Source organism: Venturia canescens, chromosome 8, assembly GCF_019457755.1.
Source record: "Venturia canescens isolate UGA chromosome 8, ASM1945775v1, whole genome shotgun sequence".
Classification (NCBI taxonomy): domain Eukaryota; kingdom Metazoa; phylum Arthropoda; class Insecta; order Hymenoptera; family Ichneumonidae; genus Venturia; species Venturia canescens.
Window position 1 is genome coordinate 12,056,387 of NC_057428.1, and position 22,288 is coordinate 12,078,674.

Consider the following 22,288-nt stretch of genomic DNA (forward strand, 5'->3'; position numbering starts at 1 on the left):
TGTGTGCAAATATACGGAATTTTTTGAACTCGAAAAGTCTTTTTGAACTTCAAAAGTCTTTTTTTAAGATAGATCATTTCCGAAGGATCGTACTTATAGGTGTCTAAATGGGATCGATTTTTACTCCCTAATTAAAGATATAATCAGTCTAAATTAATGTCGGACTTATTCATTCGAAATTGTAAATAAATGTTTTCAACTTATCTTTTGGCGAATGAAATTACAAGCCATTAATTAATCGGGGATCCATCGCTGACTGAACCCCAAATTTCAATCGTCCTTGGCGAAAATACTATAGTTTTTTATGTAAAAAATCGCATTACAGAGCGCAATGGGGGAAAACACAAAGTAAATGGATGAAAAAAAGTGTTAATAGAAAAACAGAAGGCTACGAGAGGAATGGGCCAAGCCAAGAAGAAACAAAATGCTGAAATAAGCAATTGTGAGGCTACGATTGCTCATTTTACCAATTTCATTCAATCTTTAACTTTATATATCTGTATTACTAGTAATACAATCATTTCAAATTTTCTCCCAAACCTTAATTTATACTTCATTGTTATTGTGTACTTTTTCATAAACTTCGTAAGAAGCGTTCATTTCTTATATGGAAAGATAAACGATTTTTTACGCACAGTCCCTATAACCCTGTGTATTTTTCTTCATATTTAAACACGTTTATCTAAATAACCAATAATACGAATCCTTTAATATTCGATATGCCTGTCAGTCGACTGCCCATTTAAACTCTATGTAAATTTCAAGACTTTCTTAAGAAAATCGTTTCATGCATGAACTACCTTAATGGAAATAAAACGATGAAATGCGTATAATCGGAATGAGAATTTAAATCTCAGGAAATTCTTGTCTGGCTCGTGTACTTTATAATCTGTCTATTAATAAGAACGAAAGCATAACTTCAAAAATTCCTCTATACGCAGAGTCCGTTATAAATTCCTGAATGTTTCCATCGGGAGAGAATAACTAAACCAATGGAATAATTCACTAGTGCTCGAGAATCTCACCGATAATGTATGAATGGGCCCAAATCAGAAGTGGAGTAACTTTTAGCCAGAAAACGCACTCTTGCGAGGCACGAACGATATATTGCATCAGTTGCAAAAAGACCTGAAAGTTGTTATCCGAATTGATTCCTCGTGATGTATGATTGAATATTTTGTTCGAATTGCAAAAAGTTTTTTATGGACAACCCAGGACTTTGTTTGAAAAAATCTAAACAAGCAAGTATCGAGCTAAGTTTTTCTTTCTGAAACTTCAAAATGTTAGCTGCAGTTTCAACTAAACAGTGAATAAACCGTGTATAATGAAATAAATGGCATATGATTGAGAGTGTATCGATTAATCGCCCATTCTCGAGTTGACAGCTGTCGAATAATTCACTTCACTGACTCCATATCTGTCCCCCAAAGCTCAATATACGACCCGAGATTCGTCGGATGAACATAAAGTTATTGCGAAAAGTTATTGCGATACAGTCACACGTTTCATTATCCCATCGTTTCATTGTACAAGCAAAAAATAATGATATTTCATTTTCACAATTGTCGAGGTTACTTTTTCGAAAAAGAAACCAAGGTCGCATTATCGAGAAAATTGGTCACTCGAGTTTTTCTTTGTTAGCGAAACAACGAGTGTACGAGCACAGTCGATGCCACAAGGCACATATATGTATATGAGGAATGACAGTGAATCAGAGGGCACAGCTCAGCGAGTCGTAAAAAACGTTCAAGCAACCCCCGCATTTCCTTCTCGTTTTCACGCTCTCGGCCTATCTCAATTTATACACATATATTTATACACACACACGCACACACACACGAGAATTCACCCCGGTAACTAGTTTCGTCGCGCTCGTTGCTTCACCTTTTTTCATTGCCTTTTTATCGATGTAATTTTGTAAAGCGTATGGCACTCTGTGCGAGATATCCGCAAGAGCGTCCAATATTACATTCTGTCCGGGGAAAAAGAATAACGTGATGAAAAAAAAATTGATAAAAAGCGCAACTGGCCATGCGGGCGGATCGAACGAGTTTTACCGGAGCAGAAAAATTTTGTTGCCGCTGCAACGATCGTTGAACCCGGACGAGACTATGAAGCGAACAAAAATATGGTATATGAGAGGAAAAAAGGATTATCGAAGTTACGCGTGTCCCATTGTAGAGGAAATTCAATAATTCCTGGCCACGAACGAAAATGAAATACCCAACAGAAATGTGATGCGAAAATTTCCAGTTATTTCAGCACGTAGACCGCTATTGAGAAAGAAAAAAGTGCGGATTTTGTTTATAATTAACTCTCTGAATGAAACACAAACATCAGAGCGAGTCTGTGACGAGATTGAGAGACTCAAAGTGAGTTTCATCCAGCGACAAAGTCCAATAAGATTTGAATTGCTGTCGGATCTTTCGTAACGAGAGGGGCAGGTGAAGATACGACGCGTTGTGTCGGAGCGAAGAAATCTTGGCGCGGAGCAAGCGACGACGAAAAAGAGACGTGACCGTGCATTCAATCCTCTGATAACCCGGGCAATGGCTTTTGAAACTGGCGTGGAAGGAGCTGGAGAAAAAGGGGAAAACGTGAAGAAAGAAATACAGAAGATCGAGGATCACTGTTAGTCAAACGTGCATCACGACGCGAGAATAAAAAACGAATGTACTTTTCAGTTCTCACACATTCAAGCCTGAACAGTCGATGCAAGTCCCATGACCCAAATCCCACCCTCACAACGATCGCGCAATTATTAAGGACAAACCACAATATGTTCTGGGTCAGGTTCTTTCATCCAACACCCTTGGATAAGCCCGCATTTAATACTACTAAAATTATAAACACGCACGAACACCCCACCCACAGCGAGTAATGGATTTGAAGTCCTTCTGACTCGCAGAATTCTCTCGATATTTATCGAGCATTGTAGATTCTACAAGTGAATATTTATTTCACTCACAAACCCACAGCATATGCGCACAACCAACTGCTATGTCCAAATGTTCTTACGCTAGTGTGTGCCATATAAACGCACATACACCGCAGCTTGATTATCTGCACGCATCTACATCGTGTCTACCTCATGAAAACACGCACGCCAACCTCCCATACAAGGGAGTCTGCGTACAATGTTCCACTTTGTAACACGAAGGGCTCAAAATCAAGCTTCCGAGGCTCACACAACTCAAGAAGCACTCGATAGAAAATAGTTGAATTGTAGTGTTTTGAAACGCTCTCGGAACGCCCTATCGAAATCGGTATAACAAGTATCCTTTGCTAATGGCATACCAGAGAGGTAGCTGTCACTTAACCTCGGAGCTTATTACGCGATAGATCGAATGACAGTCATCGTTTTACTGAGTCTTCGGAGTACAAGGTACAATTTGAAGGGGAAACGTTTTTCAGGATATCAAGTATGTGCAGAGACAAGAGGTTGTAACTCTTGATGGAACGCCTCGTACATCGCATTCGGAGGGATGATATCGCACGCCACGCGCGTTCCCATACGCCCGGGCGCGCACGTACAGTCACGTGTTTCGTGGGAATCGAGGCCGCCAGGGTGGTTTCCAACACTACCGAGAGATACACGGAGCGAGAAGAGAGATCCGATCGCGGACATGTAATACGAGGTGTGAGAGATGAAGGAGGAGTACGCGGGCGCGTGGGCCAGTCGAAACCGGCGAGAGTGAGCTGAGACATCGCCGAGCTGCGTCATGAGGACCTAAATATTACTCGCGGCTATGTGTGTTAAACAGAAATAGGGAGTGGAGCAGAGGGAAGGGCGAAGGTTGCCCCTCAAACACGAGTCCACTAAATCAATCTATTGTCACGTGTGGCCCCGATTCCTCTCTTCGCTGGTTCTCTCCCTCCGCTTTATTCGAGCAGGTTGACTCACCTTGTTGTGCCGCACTCGTGACGACAAAGGAACGCACTTTCAGGGCTTTCCTTTCGGCGTCGATTATGATATTTGTGTGTGCTGAGAGGGATGATTTTTTCATTTGGGATTACGAGGGCGCGAATGCGCTCGAGGAGAAGTAGAATTCTTGTGGATTTTTGATTTTCGATTCGCTTGGAAGGCGCAGGGAATGCCGAACGTCAGGGAAGAAAGATTTTTTCGATTAACCTGCAATGGGCGAGGCAACGGGTTGGTGCGGTGCAGTGAAATGGGGAATATCCATTTTCGAGTTTTGTGGAGATTTCGAATGGTGCGCAGAAAAATACATTCGAATCTGTTTTTTTAGGAAAATCGTATTCCTTGTAAGATTGAATGTTTTCCCCTTTCCGATGAATAGCCATCGATCGGTCAAATGCTCGGTGTACCGCGCGCGCGACCTCTCGAATTCTTCACGCTCTTTTTTATAAGCGATCTTCTGCTCTCTTCAAAACTTCGTTCACAGTTACATGCTTAAATAATGACAAAGGAAGGGAGATAGCGAAGAACAGGGGGGTAAAATGCGACGAGAAATATATTTTTTCTAGCGCGTATTGCCCAAGCCGACTTCAAGTTCTTTTAATGGATTCAGAAGTGGCTATGATTTCTATGAGACGTAATAACGTTACGCTGATTTATCGCCGGTTTAACCCGACCCGATGAACATCCCAACAGAATGCACTCGTGACGAATACGAGCGAGAGAAAGAGAGAAAGAGAAAAATATGAAAATGGAAAACGGGGAGGGAGCGATGGAGAATGGACGATACAAGCCTCCGTAATATCGTTTAACCCGGGCATTGTCGAAGTTCAAACGTATGTAAAGCTGGCGTGACGATCGTTGACGGACGCGGGTCGTGTGCCTTTTCCTATATAGATATATATGCATATGTATTTACAATTGCTATTATATTCCTTCGATGGAACGTATAAAGTGAACGATGAGAAAAAGGACTCTCTCGCGAGGTCGTTTCCTTATTGTGTTTACGTACCACATGAGACGCAATCCTCAGGTACTTTGGTTATAATTGAGTGAAATAACGCCCGAGGAATTCGAATACCGCCTCTTTCCATGTCGCTAAAAACACTATAAGAGTTTGACTGCACACGCGTTTGCTCATCTTCCTTCCGGCATTCGAGCCAACAGATGGCTCTTCAACGATTTCACATTCGTATTTTTTACATCCGCATATAGTAGCGACAGTATAATCTCAAATGAAAGTTACAGAATCATGACAAAGAAATGCACGATAATTTCAGGCATCACGGATAAAGACAAATGTCTCCAATAAAGCAACAGATTTTCCGATCTAAACTCACGAATTCATGGAAAACTATCCTTGGTCCATTGCAGCCTCATCTCAGTGCTGAGAGCATCGACTTGAGGGTGGTTTGATAAACGTCATTCAATTCTAGTAACCATTATTTTTTTAAGAGTAAATGATCACAAGCTAAATAATTTGAGTAAAAGGGCTTAAGTGTAACGAAACCAGAAACTTCAAAAGAAATTGAAGAAATTTTGACTAACCTCACAAAATGTGAAGATGTAACACGAACTATTGAATGAAAATTCAATTATCGATACTGCTGTCACATCGAAAATGGAGAAATTTCAAAGATTTAATGACTTATTATTATTAGTATTCATTATTTGGCTGTCGTAAAAAAAAAGCTGAAGATAAAATCACGATGAGGCAACTGAGGCTCTTTTTCCTGTAGAAATATCCACGATCGTAAACTTCCCCATTCACGTGCATCTCGAGGGTTTATTCTCTTGTCGCTATCTCCCAAACGAGGACCACCTTTCTCACTTTATCTTCTCCTATTATTTCGAGGCTCTCTTGGAGAGAGTTTCGAGGCTACTGGTTTTTCGTCCTTCCGTTTATCCATCCGACCCAGGCCACTTTTCTCTTCCTCTGGACCTGGTCACGGAGTCGACTCGCGTTCTCGTTTTAATGGACGACAATTAAAAGCCGCAGAGCTTCGAGGGCAAGAAGCTCTTCGACGTAACTAATTGTCGGCAGAAGATATCTTTTTATTGGCTTATCGTACTCGAACTTATCGCCGACCAGGTTGGCTCCGAATTATAATTAGTTTTTTTAACAGCTTCCCTCTCTTTGACTTTCATTTACATTTTAATTCAACAATCATTTTATTTCATTGTTTATTCCCTTACAAACAGAATAACACAAATGTCGGATAGTTCAAGGTTCAAGTTGATAATCAAACTTCATCGAGAAATGTGGGATACTTTTTCCATTAACAACGATGAGCGTCAACGATTATATCTTTACATTTGTTACTCATCACCGTGAGAATAACGCGAGAACTCACTCACGATGGGATTCACACATACAATTAAAAAAAAAAAAAAAAAAAAAAAAAACGGGCGGATCCCTTGATTAGCATTTTATCTCTCGTAACGCGAGGTGTAATTATATACAAGTAAATCCACATGTGTGGGTATAATTTACATACGTTTATATGTGTGTATCAATGAAGGGAGGTTTTTTTCGTCAGGGATGTAACGATTGGCACACAGACGCGTGTCATAACATCGGGGGTTCGTGACATTCATGCGTTATCGTATAAATTTGAGCTCCCGTTGTTTTACCGATGTGGGAAAATTTGCCTAAATCAAGACTCCATTAAAAAATAAACTGCGTCCAATATTCGAGCGTACGAAAAAAATGACGACCAGTTTCGTACACGTATGAATAATCGCACTGCGGACACGTTTCTCGTTACAATTTTCAACGAACGTCATTCAAAATCCATCAACGTAAATGAGTGTGAAAAATTCAGTTTTTCTTTCACTTTTTTCATGCATGCTCGTGACGGGTGCATCACGTGAAAATAATAATCAAAATACAAACCCCATTCCATCTCTTTCTTTTAACACAGTTGATCACAGAGTGACGTTCCTCTATAAAATCACTAAACGTAAAAGGTATTTAATTAAAATGGCAAACACTCGTGGCACAAAGAAACTTTGTAAAATCAAACAACACTAGGAAATCCTGGGACTGTTGTGACACTGTCAAATATCAAAGTAAAAGTTGAGCCGCGACCGAACTTTTTAAATGACGTTCTGTTGCATGGAGGGCGATCGGAATACTGCATGAAAAAGCGCGGTGTTTCTTTTCTATTTTCAAAAAAATAATTCTACTTTCAAAAAATCAATTAAATTGATTCAGTTACGAAAAAAATTTCGTTCAAGAAATATTTTTCTGTCATTCTCTTCATCAAACTTGTATTACACGAGAAGCTCAAGGAACAAAAGAATCTTTGCTCGACAGTCCCGATCGCATGATTTCAAATTCAGTCACAGTCGTTACCTCCCTCCCTCGTTCGCTCTCTTTCTCTCTCTCTCTCGTTCTTCACCTATCGATGCAAGAGGCAAATACTCGAAGCATAGCAAAGTATAGTACACCATAAACGAGAAAATTGAATTCTCGTGCTGGATGAGCTGTCTTTCTCGCGTCTCTTACGGGCATTCGTGCTCCCCTTGCACTATCTTTTGCTGTCCTGACATTTCACAATATACGTACGTATACATATACGAGGGACGATAGAGAAGTACGTCGTCGTAGTTCAACGACTATGGCATCAGATGGTCCCTCGTAGGCGCGAAATGAAATCGCAGGAATGTAACGAGTCGGACGTTTCGGGACGCTCGCCAATAGTCGTCTCACTCGACTGACGTGTGGAACATCTATGTGTACAATACATTTGGATGAATACGTATATAGGTTACTCATGGCTACATATGTTTACACGAATGGCGGAAGATAAACGAGAGATAGAAAAGAATGAGGAGAGGTGAATTCTTGCTGCTATCATGATAGTACGTCAGTTAGAAAAAATAAAATTCATTTAAAATTCGATCAAAAAAGCATGAAAATGCTGACAAATAAGAGAATAATTTTTTTTTTTTTCAATTATAACTGCAAATCTCTCTTGGAAAACAATGAGATCACGAGAAAGGGAGTGTTGGGCCTCAGTCGAGTGTGTCTGCGCAAGAATATTTTGGGACCTTCGTCCGAAATATCTGTTGAGTAGTCTCATAGTAAATAACTACGACAAGATGTCTTCAATGTGGGATTATGCAGATTAGAAGCGTGAAAGCTTTTCGCTTTAATGAAGTTTTTTTATGTGAAATTTAAAACACTGAGCCATTAGCCGCTTACAACTTATTTACATTCGAACGTACATTCTCATTAGGAGAACATGTTGGCAAGAAATCAGACGAATAAAATTGAATTATAAAATGTAAGTATCGTGAACAGTATTTACTTGTGAAACTCTCATACCTTTTTCAATACTTTCTTCGATGTTTATAAATAATACAAATTTAAAAGGTTGTTGAAAAAAACGTAGCACCTATCCAAAAAAGGAAACCAAACCTTGACTACTATAGATTAGGAACTTCGCAGTGGCATTCTTTACTCTACTTGAAAAATATCAAAAGAGATAGAGGAGCTTATCGAAGATAAATTATTATTTTTTTATGCTGAAGGTAGTGGGTGAATATTATCCAAGATTACGCGATGATATTTTTACCGTGTAGTTCAGCAGAAAATTAATTATTGAATATCGACTTTTCTCTGACACTTATCACTCCAGCATATGAAAGCCGTATATACACATAAAAAGTTATTGAATTTTTTTGTTAGTAATATGCAAGATTTCGCAAAAAAAATCGATCGTTGTAATTCGTGGATATTCAAGAATACATGAGTATTTTAGTTTTTGAACCTTACCGTTGAAAATCGGCTGAAATATGAAAAAATATCTAATGAGAAATCATTCGGATTATACGACAAATGGATCAGTAACGTTTGACAACGCTGCATTCAATATACGCTCACATGTGACGTCAGTTCGTAAAATTTGTAAACAAAACTGACAGCGTGACATCAACAGCAGCGGCAGCTGCTGCACCATGCTAGTCAAAGTGAACTCTTCAAACGTCTTTTTAATAATAAAATTGTATAAAAATGTTGATTCTTTACCAATTATATTTCTGAAATAATAAAATTATTGTTTTCAAGCAAGTTTCGTCTTTTGAAATTTTCGAAAAATATTGGATTTTACGAGGAATTCAAACTCGCAGAATCCACAAAAGCAGGATCTGCGTCATCGAGTCAAAACAAAGCCGACGTTGGGGATCCAAATGAATTTGAATTTAGCAAAACTGTTTTCGATCCAGCAAAATTATTTTTGGAATGTTAGCACATTTATGGGATCGAATTCAACGGAATTATTGAAGTAAAACTGTAGTTCATATTAGTTCCATTTTATTTATGGGTAAGCTAAGAAATAACGAAAAACAAATTCGACGAGAATATCCGTGGTATCTAAACACAGCAGGGGACAGTTTTATCAGCCTTCGTATGGCACATCCCGTAAGAAAGGCCAAATGCGAGGTTCTTTTTCTCTCAAGCGGTCTTCCCCTCGTGTCTTTTCATTTGCTCCGTTTTCCGCAGAACAACCTATCTTTCCTCCTTGCTTTTTGCTTTCTCTCCCCCGCGCTCGGTTGGATAAACCATCAGTCACACCCTGCGACTTTTATTTCTCGCAATCATCCTCCGTGTGTTTCTCCTCAATTCGTTCTCAGATTCTGCACTTTTCTTTCTCGTCTGTCTGCACAGTCATGGTCTCCATACGACTCCTGTTTATCAATATTCACGTGTACCGGGTACCCTAAAAATCAGGCTTGACTCAAACGGTAAGTCGACCACGATTCCAGTTAGGAAAAGTCCTTCAAGATTTCCTGTACTCTGCGACTCATTAAACAGATTTCAATGAGCTACGATAGTTCATCAAATACGCGGAGACGTCACACTTCGTTAGCTGGCGTTCCTTTTTGGGCTTGTCAGATTCGTTGTAATTATTTGAGTAAATAACTTTGCTGCGAAAGATCCCAAAAGGAATAGTCGACTCGACGGTCAATTTATCATTAGCCCAGATGCGACTTTCAGGACTCCTGTATATACATCCACTCGGCAATTTGACTTGTTCATTCTTTCGTCTACTCATTCTATATAGAGAGTGAGGCGAGTGCTATAAGGAAAGAGAATCGTGTGATATGACCCAAAAGATCGCATGGCTTTGTATTCCTCTTTCTCTGGCTTTCTCCGTCGTTCTCCTTCTTTCAATGTCTTTCGTCATAGCTCGACGCCTTCTTGATGGCAAAGCCCGGGCTTTATTGCGCGACGTAAATGGCGAGTGTTCGCCCGTAGTCGACTCCAACGGAGAGTCAAACAGTGCACGTCTTGCGCTACTGATTGAAAGAAAATCGTATTCCATCTTTTGTCCTCGGGGCGGAGAGACGAATGCTTCGTTTTTCCGTAACACGCCATTGCATCTCTTATACCGACTGGATGGAAGCGAAAAAGGTGCGATTGTGTACTGTTTTTTTCTATCTTTCACACTCTTTCCTCTGAACGATTGGATATCTGCAGAGCCAACAAGTTCGTCTGAATCAACTTTAAATTCTCTGGCGACTTTTTTTTTAATAAACGCATTCGCTGGAGATCGATTGGAAAACGCCCCTGACATCTATTTTCCTATTCCAAACGGCTGGCTACCAACGAGAAATGACCAACTTCCGGTCGGTCATTCCTCTCGTTGGCGAGATACACAAATACAGCTTAATCCACTCGAGCAGTCCGCTATCATTTTTGTGAATGCGCTATTTCCTTTGCTGCCTCTCATCCCCTGGGTTTCTCTATTCTCGGTCATTTTGCCCCTTTATTCTACCAAAATGATCGATGCAAGTGTCCTGTCTGTCTGGTCACATTAGAATTTCAATGAGCATTAAGGGGGGATGAGATCAGGTCTAAATGGGCGGACGATGGCCAGTGGCGAAAGAATATTCCGCCACGATTCTCGAAGCCAAAGGGATGCTGGATGAAATAAAAATCGAGTGGAGAAGAAAAAATATTCTGCTGGGACCGACAAACTCATCTGCGATCTTTCGCTGGTCGACGGAAAATTCAGCGCATGGAGAATGGGATGAAAAATTGGACAGCATCCTTCCGGACTGTTCTATTTTTTTCAACGCTTTTTGTGTCCCGCTTCTGTACCCAGAGAAATGGAAGAAAGAGTGAGCGTGGCAATTCGAATCAAGCATTGATGGATTGTATGCTATTTCCCGATGAATGGAAAGATTATGCACGGCATAAATACGCAATTTCGTCACAAATACATAAACCTTTACATACAATACAAACATCTCCTATCTCACTCGCCGATTTATTCACGAATATCTCTTTGTCTATTTATCGCTCCAGTATGTGATAGCTTTTCCGATCAATACCCCCCGAGACTTCCACAAAATTTCAAATTACCCAACTAGACCGACGAAATTGACAAATAGCTTGCTTTCAACAAACAGGGCAACAGATTCCATTGCATTTACACCGGCCGACATAACGCTCGCGTATTTGCGCTCGGATGCCTCAATTTTATTCCAAATATAAATATGAAGGCACGTTTTTTTCAGCATTAATGACGAGCTCGTGATCAAACAATACAAATTCCATTGCATACAAAATTGATCCGGATGTTGCATTTTTCCTCCTCGCTCTTTCCGCCACTTCATTTCGCAAGTTTATTTGCATATTCACATTTGTTTTCATTTATAACTCTTTTTAATAATGCATTTTATTATCGTTCCAATTGCCATCTCATTGAAAACAAAAAGCTTGCATCGAGTCGCCGAAAGAGTGGATGCTCGCGCAGACTCATTTGCATCAGTGGCAAGGGTGAACAGGCGTAGATCGAAACGATAAAATAGAGGAAAAAGGGACTGCCAGCGTACAATACGCGCTCACGAGGGTCAATTCAAACGCGCATCGAGGATGCTACTCGACCCAGGAATCCACGATGTCCCAGACATCGGCATTCCACTTCCGGTAAACGAATTAACCACCTGGTAAACCTGATGATCATTGATGACGATGGTCATCGAAGCGTTACCTTAAGACGGACTTCGGCGCGTATGAGGGTTGAAGTTATTCATATACAGATAAACACTCGTTGGATTTTTTGTCCATAATATATAGATACACACACGCACAGGAACTATAAACTTGAGCATTTTGTTTTTTCTACGTCCCCTCGATGTTTTATTTTTCTCTCACCATCATACCGCTCGTATTTTCTTCTCATTCGTTCCTATTAATTGTGCATGGAAACACGTGCTAGGATCATTACAGAAACGACGTTTTATCATTGTACTCCGTAAAGGTCGGAAAAAAGATGAATGAACTGCCTTAACGCTTTTTCGAAGGACCTCGTATTGCTTCTGATCGGTAGAGTGTTCTTTCATTTTCCTCTGTTCAATCCCAATGATCGAGTGAATTTTTCAACGCCAACGTCATTTCCAAATCGATCGTTTTTGAGGAAACCATAAAAAATACGGGATTTTGCATTTTGAGTTTGCAAAATGAGAAAAATTTATAGTAACTCATTCATTTCAAAGAGACGAGAGCAATTTCAAATAACTTCCTTTTCGAAATTAGCTGCGATTTATCTCCCGTCGATGGCAGCTCAGTCGACATTACACTATTGCGTTCAGATCCTCAGCTGCTGGTTTTTTCCTCAGTCGATATCGAATAGACTTGAACATCACTGAGGTAACCGATTATTATCACAGATATCTATCAAGTCGAGCTTGTGGAAACGATACAAAATTCGTGGTACAGATAACAGTTAAGCTTTTCACAATTGATTTTGATCGATAGAAAACGATGGGACGGTAGTGTCTGGTGTAATGTTCTGTCGATTGAAGAACCTCGAAGAGTTGTCTAAAATAATTCAATCGTGTCAATAATTCCTTTGTGTGTGTTCAACGAGAATTTTGATTACGTAAACAAAAGGTGAGCTCGTGAACAAAACAGAAAGGATGAAACATTTTTTGTTTAATCAGCAAATTGTTTTCGGCGATATGGAAGTAGTTCTGGCGCAATTCATCCGCAGAATTTTGGTGATAAATTGTCGGAGATAACGATAAAATTTTCAGAAATAATACTGTTATAAAGTGATGAAAGATACACCGGTGGACTTGATAATTTTGTGATAGCTCTGTCCGAATCGCTATAAATACACGAAAACTTCGAAGTCTCTCAAAAAGTGTTTTTCCAACGTAAGAACACGAAACACGATGGGTCGCAGCGCATTTTCCGTCACGACGATTCTCGTCCTCGCTAACTTTATTCTTATTTCGAGTGCCAAGCCATCCCATGACTTTGGAAAACTCGACAACAAATCAGTATTTCTAAACGAAGTGGTCAGCTTTTCGGATGATTTATCGGTATTTTCTTTAAGCACGCATTACTCGTAATTGCAAAAAACGTCATTAACTCTTTGAATGAAACTATCATCGAACATGCACTATTTCCATTAAAATGATTTGGCGTTTTATCTCGTTTCTGAAACTCTCATTGCTTACGTGAACGGGACACAAGAAGGAAACTTCCGCAACCCGTTTCATTGGAGATCTATTCGTTGGTCAGCGATATGCTAGCGAACGTCTAGCACAAGGGAAGTTCGATTTGGACAATCAGTCGCCTGATGTATTGCAAAAAACCTTGTACTTCGATGTGAAAGGTGAGTAATGCTTTAAGGTTTACCAAAATTCCAAAGAGAAGCTTGCTCCCAAAAACATGACATTTTTTCTGAAAGTTCACAAACGAAACTAGTTTTTGTCTAGACTATTTTTCTCGGTTTACATGTTTCAAAATGTGGTAAAAATTGGCCAAACGGAATAATGCTTTTGCTACTTTGCTTTTACGTTTTCTGTTTATGGGGGAAAAAACTATACTTGTAACAACTCAGACCGAAATGCACTATCTTTCGATATTTGCACGAAATGAGTGAATTGAAACATTGTTTCATATAATCTTCATGTTACGAGTAACATTGTTGTTTTTATTAGGTAAAAAAGATACAATCGATCGTACGAAAAAGAACTTTATTTATTCAAGTGATAATATTAAATTGGTGTGCTCACCGCAGTCGGAGACAAAACTGACAAACTGTTTAGATAAATCAATCGTCTTTTTTTTTTATACCGTCATAGCAACGACCTAAATACATGGAACATATATACATATATATAATTACTTCAACAATTGTAATGTAAAAAAATTGAAAAAGAATGTTTTTCCATTTTTTACATCCATTCGAAATCATTTATTGAACTGACGCTATGATAATGGACGATTTCCTCAGCTCTAGAAAATTTTGTATGTAATAGAAATGTGAATGAAAATTTTCTGTCTTCAACGTCACCATCCTCATCGTCCCGATCGACGAAACTTATAAAATTTAATATATGGCAAACCATACATTTGTTTTTGTTTGAATAGGAACTATCCATTACCTCAGTCTCGTTAATGATAATGGAAGCTATCTAGTGGTATGTGAGACCCCGTATACTTTGGGCTCCAGCGTTGCTGAGGTGAATGTTCGTCTTGCCCCATACTCGACAGCACACTACAGCGTGATTGCTGCGTTCCATTAAGTAGCTCTCAGTATTTATAAATATGATATAGATAACGATTCGTATTTGTTGCGGCAGATAAAACTGTACCGTGGTTTAACAAATCAAACGATAAAAATTGTGTGAAAATGAAAAGTTACAAATAAAATAGCAGTGACAAAAATGCTTTGTTTCAAATGATTTTTTTTTCATTGTCAGTATCAAGGTCCGTCCTAGACCTTATAATCTCAGTTTCTGTATACTAAATGCCATAAATTCGAACTGACCCAAAAACCGTGTAATTTTGCGTGTAAAAACCCATGAAAAAGTTGAAAAACAGAATCTCAAATGGTTTGTAATCTGCTTTCTCCAATACAGTGGTGAGATATAACTTGAGATTTGATCCGAAGAAACTGTGGTTCATTTTTCCAGAAAAATGAACAATGTCCCATAATTTTGATCCGATGACTTCGGATTTTCAGCAACGAAAATAGTTGGTGCGCCTCTCGAATAGCAATTCGTGGTAGCAACGACGTTAGCTCCGTTAAACCTAAACAAGACTTCTCCAACGATAGTTGAAACGACGAAATATCGAAAACGAACGCAAATCGTGTTGCAAACCCTCTTGACATTTTTCCCGAAAATTATTAAAAAGTTTATATCACATTATTTACTTAGTGATAATAATCGCAAGGAAGAATCGAACCTACAAAAATCCAACACGCCGCATGAAGAAGAATTTGTAAAGATTTTTTATCATTTTATAAAAGAATGCTTAATTTGGGTCTACAATTTTATTATTATCGAGATTAAATCAATGATATGATGACAATGTTATCCGCAAGCCAGTGGTAAGTTTAAAGATCGTGTATCAAATTTTCCGGTTCGATTGTTAAGCGCAGCGAAGTGCATGAGTACGATGAGCTTCGAATTTTCAAGTCCTGAAGATGTATCATAATTTTAAATCAAGAAATTGAAGAAAAAGATACCTGGAGATGAAGAATAAACGAAATTCAGAAGCATCAAGTGGCGGAAGTTTCGAAATGGATGAGAAGTACGAGTCCATCAGATATCGTGGCACGTGGAAGATTGTGGCGAGGATTGCCTTTCGTTCTGGGAAACGGCGTCATTCTACAGGTTGACTACAGGCGACACGGTGCCGAGAAAAATAATTATCGTTTACTTCGAATGATGAAAGATAAGTTGATAGAACGAAGACAGGTGATTGAGTAATTGAAATTTTCTATAATCAGCACCTCAGATTTGCCAAGAAGCCAGCGGGTCAGCTTACAGAATATTATAAGAAAACAATTTTATAGAAATCGAAGGCGTCTCGCACGAACGCGTAACGCTCTTATCTTCGAGAGTCCATTTGTAACGTGAATAGGATTTCTCTGCTTGTGTGATGTCACGAGTGGGAAATAGAAAAATATGGGAAGTTAAAAAGCGAGGAAAGTATTCCAAGTGCAGCGCGATGTATCCCGACCGCGGATTTATGTGCGGATAGACGTTTTATATGGCCGATGACTCTGGCTCAACGGCACAGGGGCTGACAGAAAAGTACACTCCGAATATCACTAGTCCCGGGCCGTAAACTCGAGATAATTAAATTATGGAAATAAAAGAAATATAAAAAAAAAACGCAGACGACGTAGGAACGAAAAAGAAAACAGAATAAAAAACGAGCAACCAAGATGCGAGGGCTGGTAGGCTGGAGGATGGACACGAAGGGGGTGCGACTGCAAGAGAGATTCGGGAAGACGCGAGAAAGCGTTATAGATGCGAGGAAGAAAAATCGTAAAAGCAATCCGACCGACAAATCTGTATAATGTCTCGTGATCTTTATCGCCTCACTCGCATGCCTGGATAAATGATATGTATATAGACATATTAATATCACGCGAAACAATTTCATACTCGCCATATAAGAATGACATAAATATATATACTAATAAATCCTAAATCCAGGAGGAGACACATTTCGTGCGAGGATTTATAAAAGTGAAGAGTTTTATGGTTGGAATTCGATGCACTGCTCTGTATATCTGGCTTTCAACGATGTATGGAAATAGATTCGATCTGTGTGAAAGAATCACATCTGTGAAGCCACGCTAAAATAACTGGATTTTTTTCATGAGGGAACACAATGTTTTTATAAAACAGTTAAAATTCATTTTCCACTGTCAACATCCATAGTAGATTCGAAATCTCACTACTTCAATCGTAACTGATAAAAAATATAGTCACAAACTTAATATTTCACCACTAGTTCTTCATTTGTCGTGCAGAAAAAGTGTAAAAAGTGAAGCGAATCTCGGAGCATTAAGGTGGACAATCGTTCTTGTTATACATTTACTCAACCTCAAGTGGAAAAATAGAAAGGCTGACGGGAAAGTATTTTTCTTGGCCAAAATATTAAAGACTCCTCTTGCCTTTGATCTGCACAAAAGTATCATAATTTAGTAGAACTTAAAATAATATACTAATAACAAAATTCAGTTGAATCAATAAAACATTTTGTTGGGCGACCAAAACAATTTGTTTAATCATTTTAAAAAATATTTCAAGATTTCAACATTCAGTATCAACGATATAAATTATAAATTTTACGAGAATGTGCCCGAAAGCTCCACAGTCAAATGCATAACTTTTCTCTGTTGCTTGTAATGCAGGCATTTTGATACAGTTCAGCAGAATAATGTTAAAATACATTTTTTTTTCTATGGAACGTGAAACAGAGCTCCCGCATGGCTCTGTATCGTTCAAATAAGCGTACAAGGGTGTTGAAATCCGCCAAAATGGCGTCTAATATGCACGGTTCTCATGAGCAATGCACCCACAAATGCATGGAGCGTTCATAGGTATACCAGTAATTGGTCGTTTGTGTGCGTACGAGACAATCCTCTTGTCAGCTTCTTCATTGCGCAAAAATACGCAAGTAACTTCAAGGGGAAGATTCATAGATGTATAAATGGATGCAGAAATGTACACGAATTCTTCCAACACGCAAAATCTGCGTAGTAAATATACGAAGATTTATAGTTTTATGCAGCTATAAGTATGTGTGTAATGTACACTTAAACAAATGTGTATGTATGCTAGTGCGTGTATTAACGATGTAGATGGCAAGAGCATCGTAAACTACGTAGTGGAAGGGTTAAATCTTCCGCGTTAAATGGGACAGGACAAACTTCTCCGGAAACTTGGGAAAATCGTAACGTTTCATAGCCGCTCTCTCATCCCTTATTTCAGTGTGTAAGTATGGCGTGTACGAAGCTGTGCAGGGTTCCTATGCTGGTGGGTGCATATGTATACACATACAGCGAGGTCTCGTACATAGAGAGCATTGTACTTTGTGATATGACTCTGGATATACATGCTCATATATCCGTGTACATATATATCTGTATACGAGAGTCTACTCTCGATGAAAAAGCATTTTACGACGGGATAAGAAGAACGTTGAAACTAAATCCTGTGGCAATGAGAGTAGAAGAGAATAACGAGGGTACCAAAAGAGTGTACGAGAAAGAGAGAAAATGAAGACTGAGAGAGGACATTTGCATTGTTAATAAGAAATACCGTTGGCCTTTCGGGATTACTGCTTTTCCCGAAGCTTTTGCTGATTCATTGTGATATATACGAGTGCATTTAGCAGAATTATTATTTTTATGATCTTGCGACAGACTTTTATTTGGTCCTCGTATTATTGCAGGCTCTTCAATCGAGATGATAGTGTTAAAAATGATGAAGGTCACTAGGGACTCGAGGAAGGATCATTAATATTATTTTCCATCGTGTTACTACGTTGGAAAGTCGATTTTCGTCTCGATCCAATGCGACGTAACGATCGAACCCGTTTTTTTATTCCTCTATCGTTTCCGCCACTAACAATATCTTTTACGCACGATCGAGCCGTAATAATTGGCCTACGAGCTCACCCTTTCAAGACTTATGTCTCTCTTTTCAACCCCTCCATCTTCCATTATTCTCTCTCTCTCTCTCTCTCTCTCCCCCCCGTTGGCTCAGTTAGGAATTATCAAAAGTTTAAATTCATTTCGTGGCCTCGGCATCATTGTCCTCGCATCTGTTGCGAGGTCTGTCTCGAGGTTGAGCCAACATGCTACAAAGATTCCTATTCATGTATACATATAAGCTGGGCATGGCACCAAGAGAGAAGGGTAGAAAGTGCAAAGAGGGGGCTCAATTTCATTATCAGTGTAATTTTAAAGTGGCTGTCAAATCTCTTGGCCCCTCTCCTTCTCCCTCGCTCTCTTCCTCCTTCTTCTTCGCTCTCTTCATCTCCCTCCTTCTGGTGGCTGCCCCACAAAGGGTGAGACGGCGTTTTGACGCTTTCTTGAATGACATCCCTTCGTGGCATGGGTTCACGCGTTCACCATACTATTTATACACTATATAGCGATGTTACGATGCGTGTAACAGAAAGGTATGTGTATGTATTTATGGGCTGATTCATCATCCCTCAAAATCTCTGCGTATCCCTATCGCTCTATCCCTTTTTCTCCCTCTTTCCCAAGCATTTGATTTTTTCGATTCACAGATGAAGGGGCTCTCTCATCCCCCTCGAAAAAAATCGAAGCCATAGTGTACGTAGTACACGGTAATAGGAATTACTTGGATTGAAAAGGGCACAAAATTCGCTTGAGAGTCGATCAAGTTTCACCGGAACCAAAACTTTATTCTCACTTCTACATGTATGTCTGGCGAAATGAGTTTATTCCCATTTTATTTTGTCCACCCTTTTTTCAATATCGCACTCGAAAGTCCAGCGATTCGAGAGCGATCGTGTGTGGCTCGATTTAACCTCGGTATTTCAACACTCGCGGCGAGTTATTCAAGCGCGTTACACAATTACAGGGTTTTGTAACTCGATACAGTATTCCCGTTTACTTTGCCCGAGAAAATCGCTTTTGGCTTTTACCTCGTGAATTCATAATGAAAATGCCGCTGTTGAAGCACACCAGGGAGACACGTTCGCACCGAGAAAAGGACACCAAACATTGTTACATTGCGTGAAATTATGAACTCGTGTAATGCCCGGAAGGATTAAAATGCCCTGCGTGGATTTTTGGGTGATTTCGTTCATTTGTACCTCGTATTATTAATTTATTAATCAGGTTGAGTGCTTTCTACTCGCGGTAATCGTGGAAAAATTCATGCAATCACTTCCTGTCTGATCGGTGTATACTATCAAAAGACTCAACAAACAAAAAGTGTATTGAAGATCAAACAAAGATAAATATGTAAAAGCAAAAAGAACCTAATAAAAGGAAACGATGATTTTTGTGATTAAACTTCGAATAGCAATCACAATAATCGATAAAAACAACAGTGTTAAATGAGTCGTAAAAAGTATACAAAAAAAATATGATTTACAAAGATTAAAAAGGTAGCAACAGTTATATTCGGCGAACATTCCGAGCCATCGGACCCAAAATATCCATCGATTCGTTACTCGTGTGATCTCTTCACCGTAAATAAATTCAAGGATGACGTTTTCTCAGAGCTTGTTATTTTCACACTCGTTGCTGTTTGGGAGCATGTGGCTGAGTACAAAACCGAAGAAAAAATAGCGCGAAGGGGAAGAGGCAGAGAGACGGAGTCGTAGGACGACGAGACCGCAAGTAAGCAAGCAAGGAGAAGAAGAAGAAGAAGAAAGAGAGACGGGAGAGAAGAAAGGGATTCCATCGAGAGAAGCCACCCCAAAGTGAACGCTGACATAACAAGGGGCTTGGCTACTGGTTCTGTTGCGGCAATATACACACTCCCTTGTATATAACTCGCGCTTTGCCTTCTGCTGGTGGGTAAAGTGGAGGCGAGGAACGGGGCGGCTCGCCCTAGCGTGGCAATCTCCCTTTGAGGTTTTACGTCTGCAAGACTTTCCGATAGCAATATATACCGTGTATAAAATGCATGTATATAATCACGACGAAGAAAATCGTCTCACTGCATGAGAAAGGGGGAAGAAACGTAGAAGATGGGCAAAGTGGAGTGGTTGTCACCGGTGAATCGACACAAAAGTGACCATCGTCAGGGTAACCGATAGGAAAAGGCCTTTTTGCTCTCGGACGAGCTTAACTTCTCATCCCTTAGCCTTCGCGCATTGTGTATTTTATCCCAAATGTTACACGCCAATCCTCGCTGCAATAACATAAAGATAAAAAGGAAAGCGAGAAAGGTTAAGATTGAGGGGGACGCCTCGGCAGATAATGGCTGTATACACGACGTCCATATTGATTTTTTCGTTTCTCGAAGAATCAAGACGAAAACACACGGATCCGGAGTCTTCTAATGTCTAGACAATATTTGTCTTGACCAGGCAACAAGAAAATAATAAATGAAATTGGGTACTAAGGTCATAACGGGGTTATGAGCTGTAAGGTAGTTAAAGTTTTCACATATATACGTATAGTGCGAGGTTATTCTATTGTGAGCCTCTTTTCTCTTCGCCACTCTTGGATTTCAACCGTTTCTTTCCTCTCGCTCTCTTCCTCTTTCGTTTTTCTTCCTTTTTCATCGCGTCCGTGTGTCCTCTCTTATTTGCTAGTAAATTTGCTCGATGCCTCGGAGTGAGAAAAATGTGAGAAACGACTGTATGGGTGCAGTTCTGCCGTTTCGTAATAACCTGGCATGCTAGGTGGGTACACGTACAGAGGCCATAATGGCTGTTTTGTGTATATGAGAGGGTGAACTCGTAAATCTACGTTACCAGCAAAATTGCCATCGACACTTCATCATCCCTCGCCCAAACCCCTCTCTCGGTCGGTCCCACCAATCCTGAATAATATAATAATTGTGGAATTATTAGTGTCCACTAGTCTGAACGGATTTCGAATTCATTATTCAGGCCCTCGCGCAGTGATTACTCAGTTTTTTGTCCAATTTTGTGAACGAATTAAGCAATTGTGCTTTCGTAATTTGCATGATTAATGGGAAACGGATGTAGACTCAAACATGGAATATTGAAACATCAAACTCCAGACGACCACAAAAAGATTTTGTTCCATTTGCGAAAGTTCGGTAAAGTTGAAAAGCTGTGACATTATTCTGTCATAATGCCTGCTCAACGTTTGATTCCGTCGACTGCAACGCAATTCTCCGTAGATTAGAGCACACGGTGGTGACCCAACTATGTACGCAAAACGAGAGAGAGAGAGAGAGAGACGCGTGTGGCAATGGAGATCGTGGGCTCTCGAAGGAGAGACAATCATTAGGGCAAAACGCTCCCTTTGATCGCGTCACGATCGAATCACAAGGAAATGTCCCGCGGGAATGTTTTCCTATATAGCCGCACTCGTCCCCATGTATATAAGCGCATTGAAGGAGAGAATGGACGATGAAAATCCAGCAGAAACATTTGAGCGCGTGACGATCAACGTCCGTCGAGGTTGTTTCTTTCGTCTATTGATATTACCGAGGACTTGGTCACGAATCCGTTCTGCTTTCTCTGCCATTCGTTTGCTCGATGATGTTCGTACTTGGGTTTTGCGGTAAAGCGCCCGCATTGTGTCAACAGCCCTCGAAACAGTCACACCGAGAAAAAGAATAAGCAGAAAGGAAGAAGGGGCAAGGAAGTTGGCAAAGATTGGAGCGAGAAGAGGAGAGAGAAGCAGAAGCTGCGAGTTATGATAGGGGTTGAACGAGCATCGAGGGGAAGAAAGAAACATAAGCAAAAGAGCGACGGAAAAGGAAGGGGATGGGAAGACGAGGGGGGTGAATGAGATTCTCCAGTGTTGTCATTAGTGTGCATGGCCAGGAAAAGATGCGGAGAATCACTGGTGGAGGGACGAATCTATCCACAAAGCACGTTTCTTTTTCACCACCCAAAATCATGTA

At 39.9% G+C, this 22,288-nt stretch overlaps 1 protein-coding gene across 2 annotated transcripts; it reads left to right on the forward strand.

The window, feature by feature from the left end:
- Positions 1–12,729: 12,729 nt before the first annotated feature.
- On the forward strand, positions 12,730–14,604 carry LOC122414668 (uncharacterized). 2 transcript variants are annotated; one of them, XM_043426168.1, is made up of 3 exons: positions 12,730–13,261; positions 13,416–13,557; positions 14,319–14,604. In XM_043426168.1, the coding sequence occupies exons 1-3, from the start codon at positions 13,112–13,114 to the stop codon at positions 14,471–14,473; spliced, it is 447 nt and encodes a 148-aa protein (XP_043282103.1). In that variant the 5' UTR covers positions 12,730–13,111; the 3' UTR covers positions 14,474–14,604. The 2 variants fall into 2 exon arrangements, with proteins under 2 accessions (XP_043282103.1, XP_043282104.1); XM_043426169.1 differs by having other exon boundaries at positions 12,732–13,261; positions 13,419–13,557.
- Positions 14,605–22,288: the final 7,684 nt, after the last annotated feature.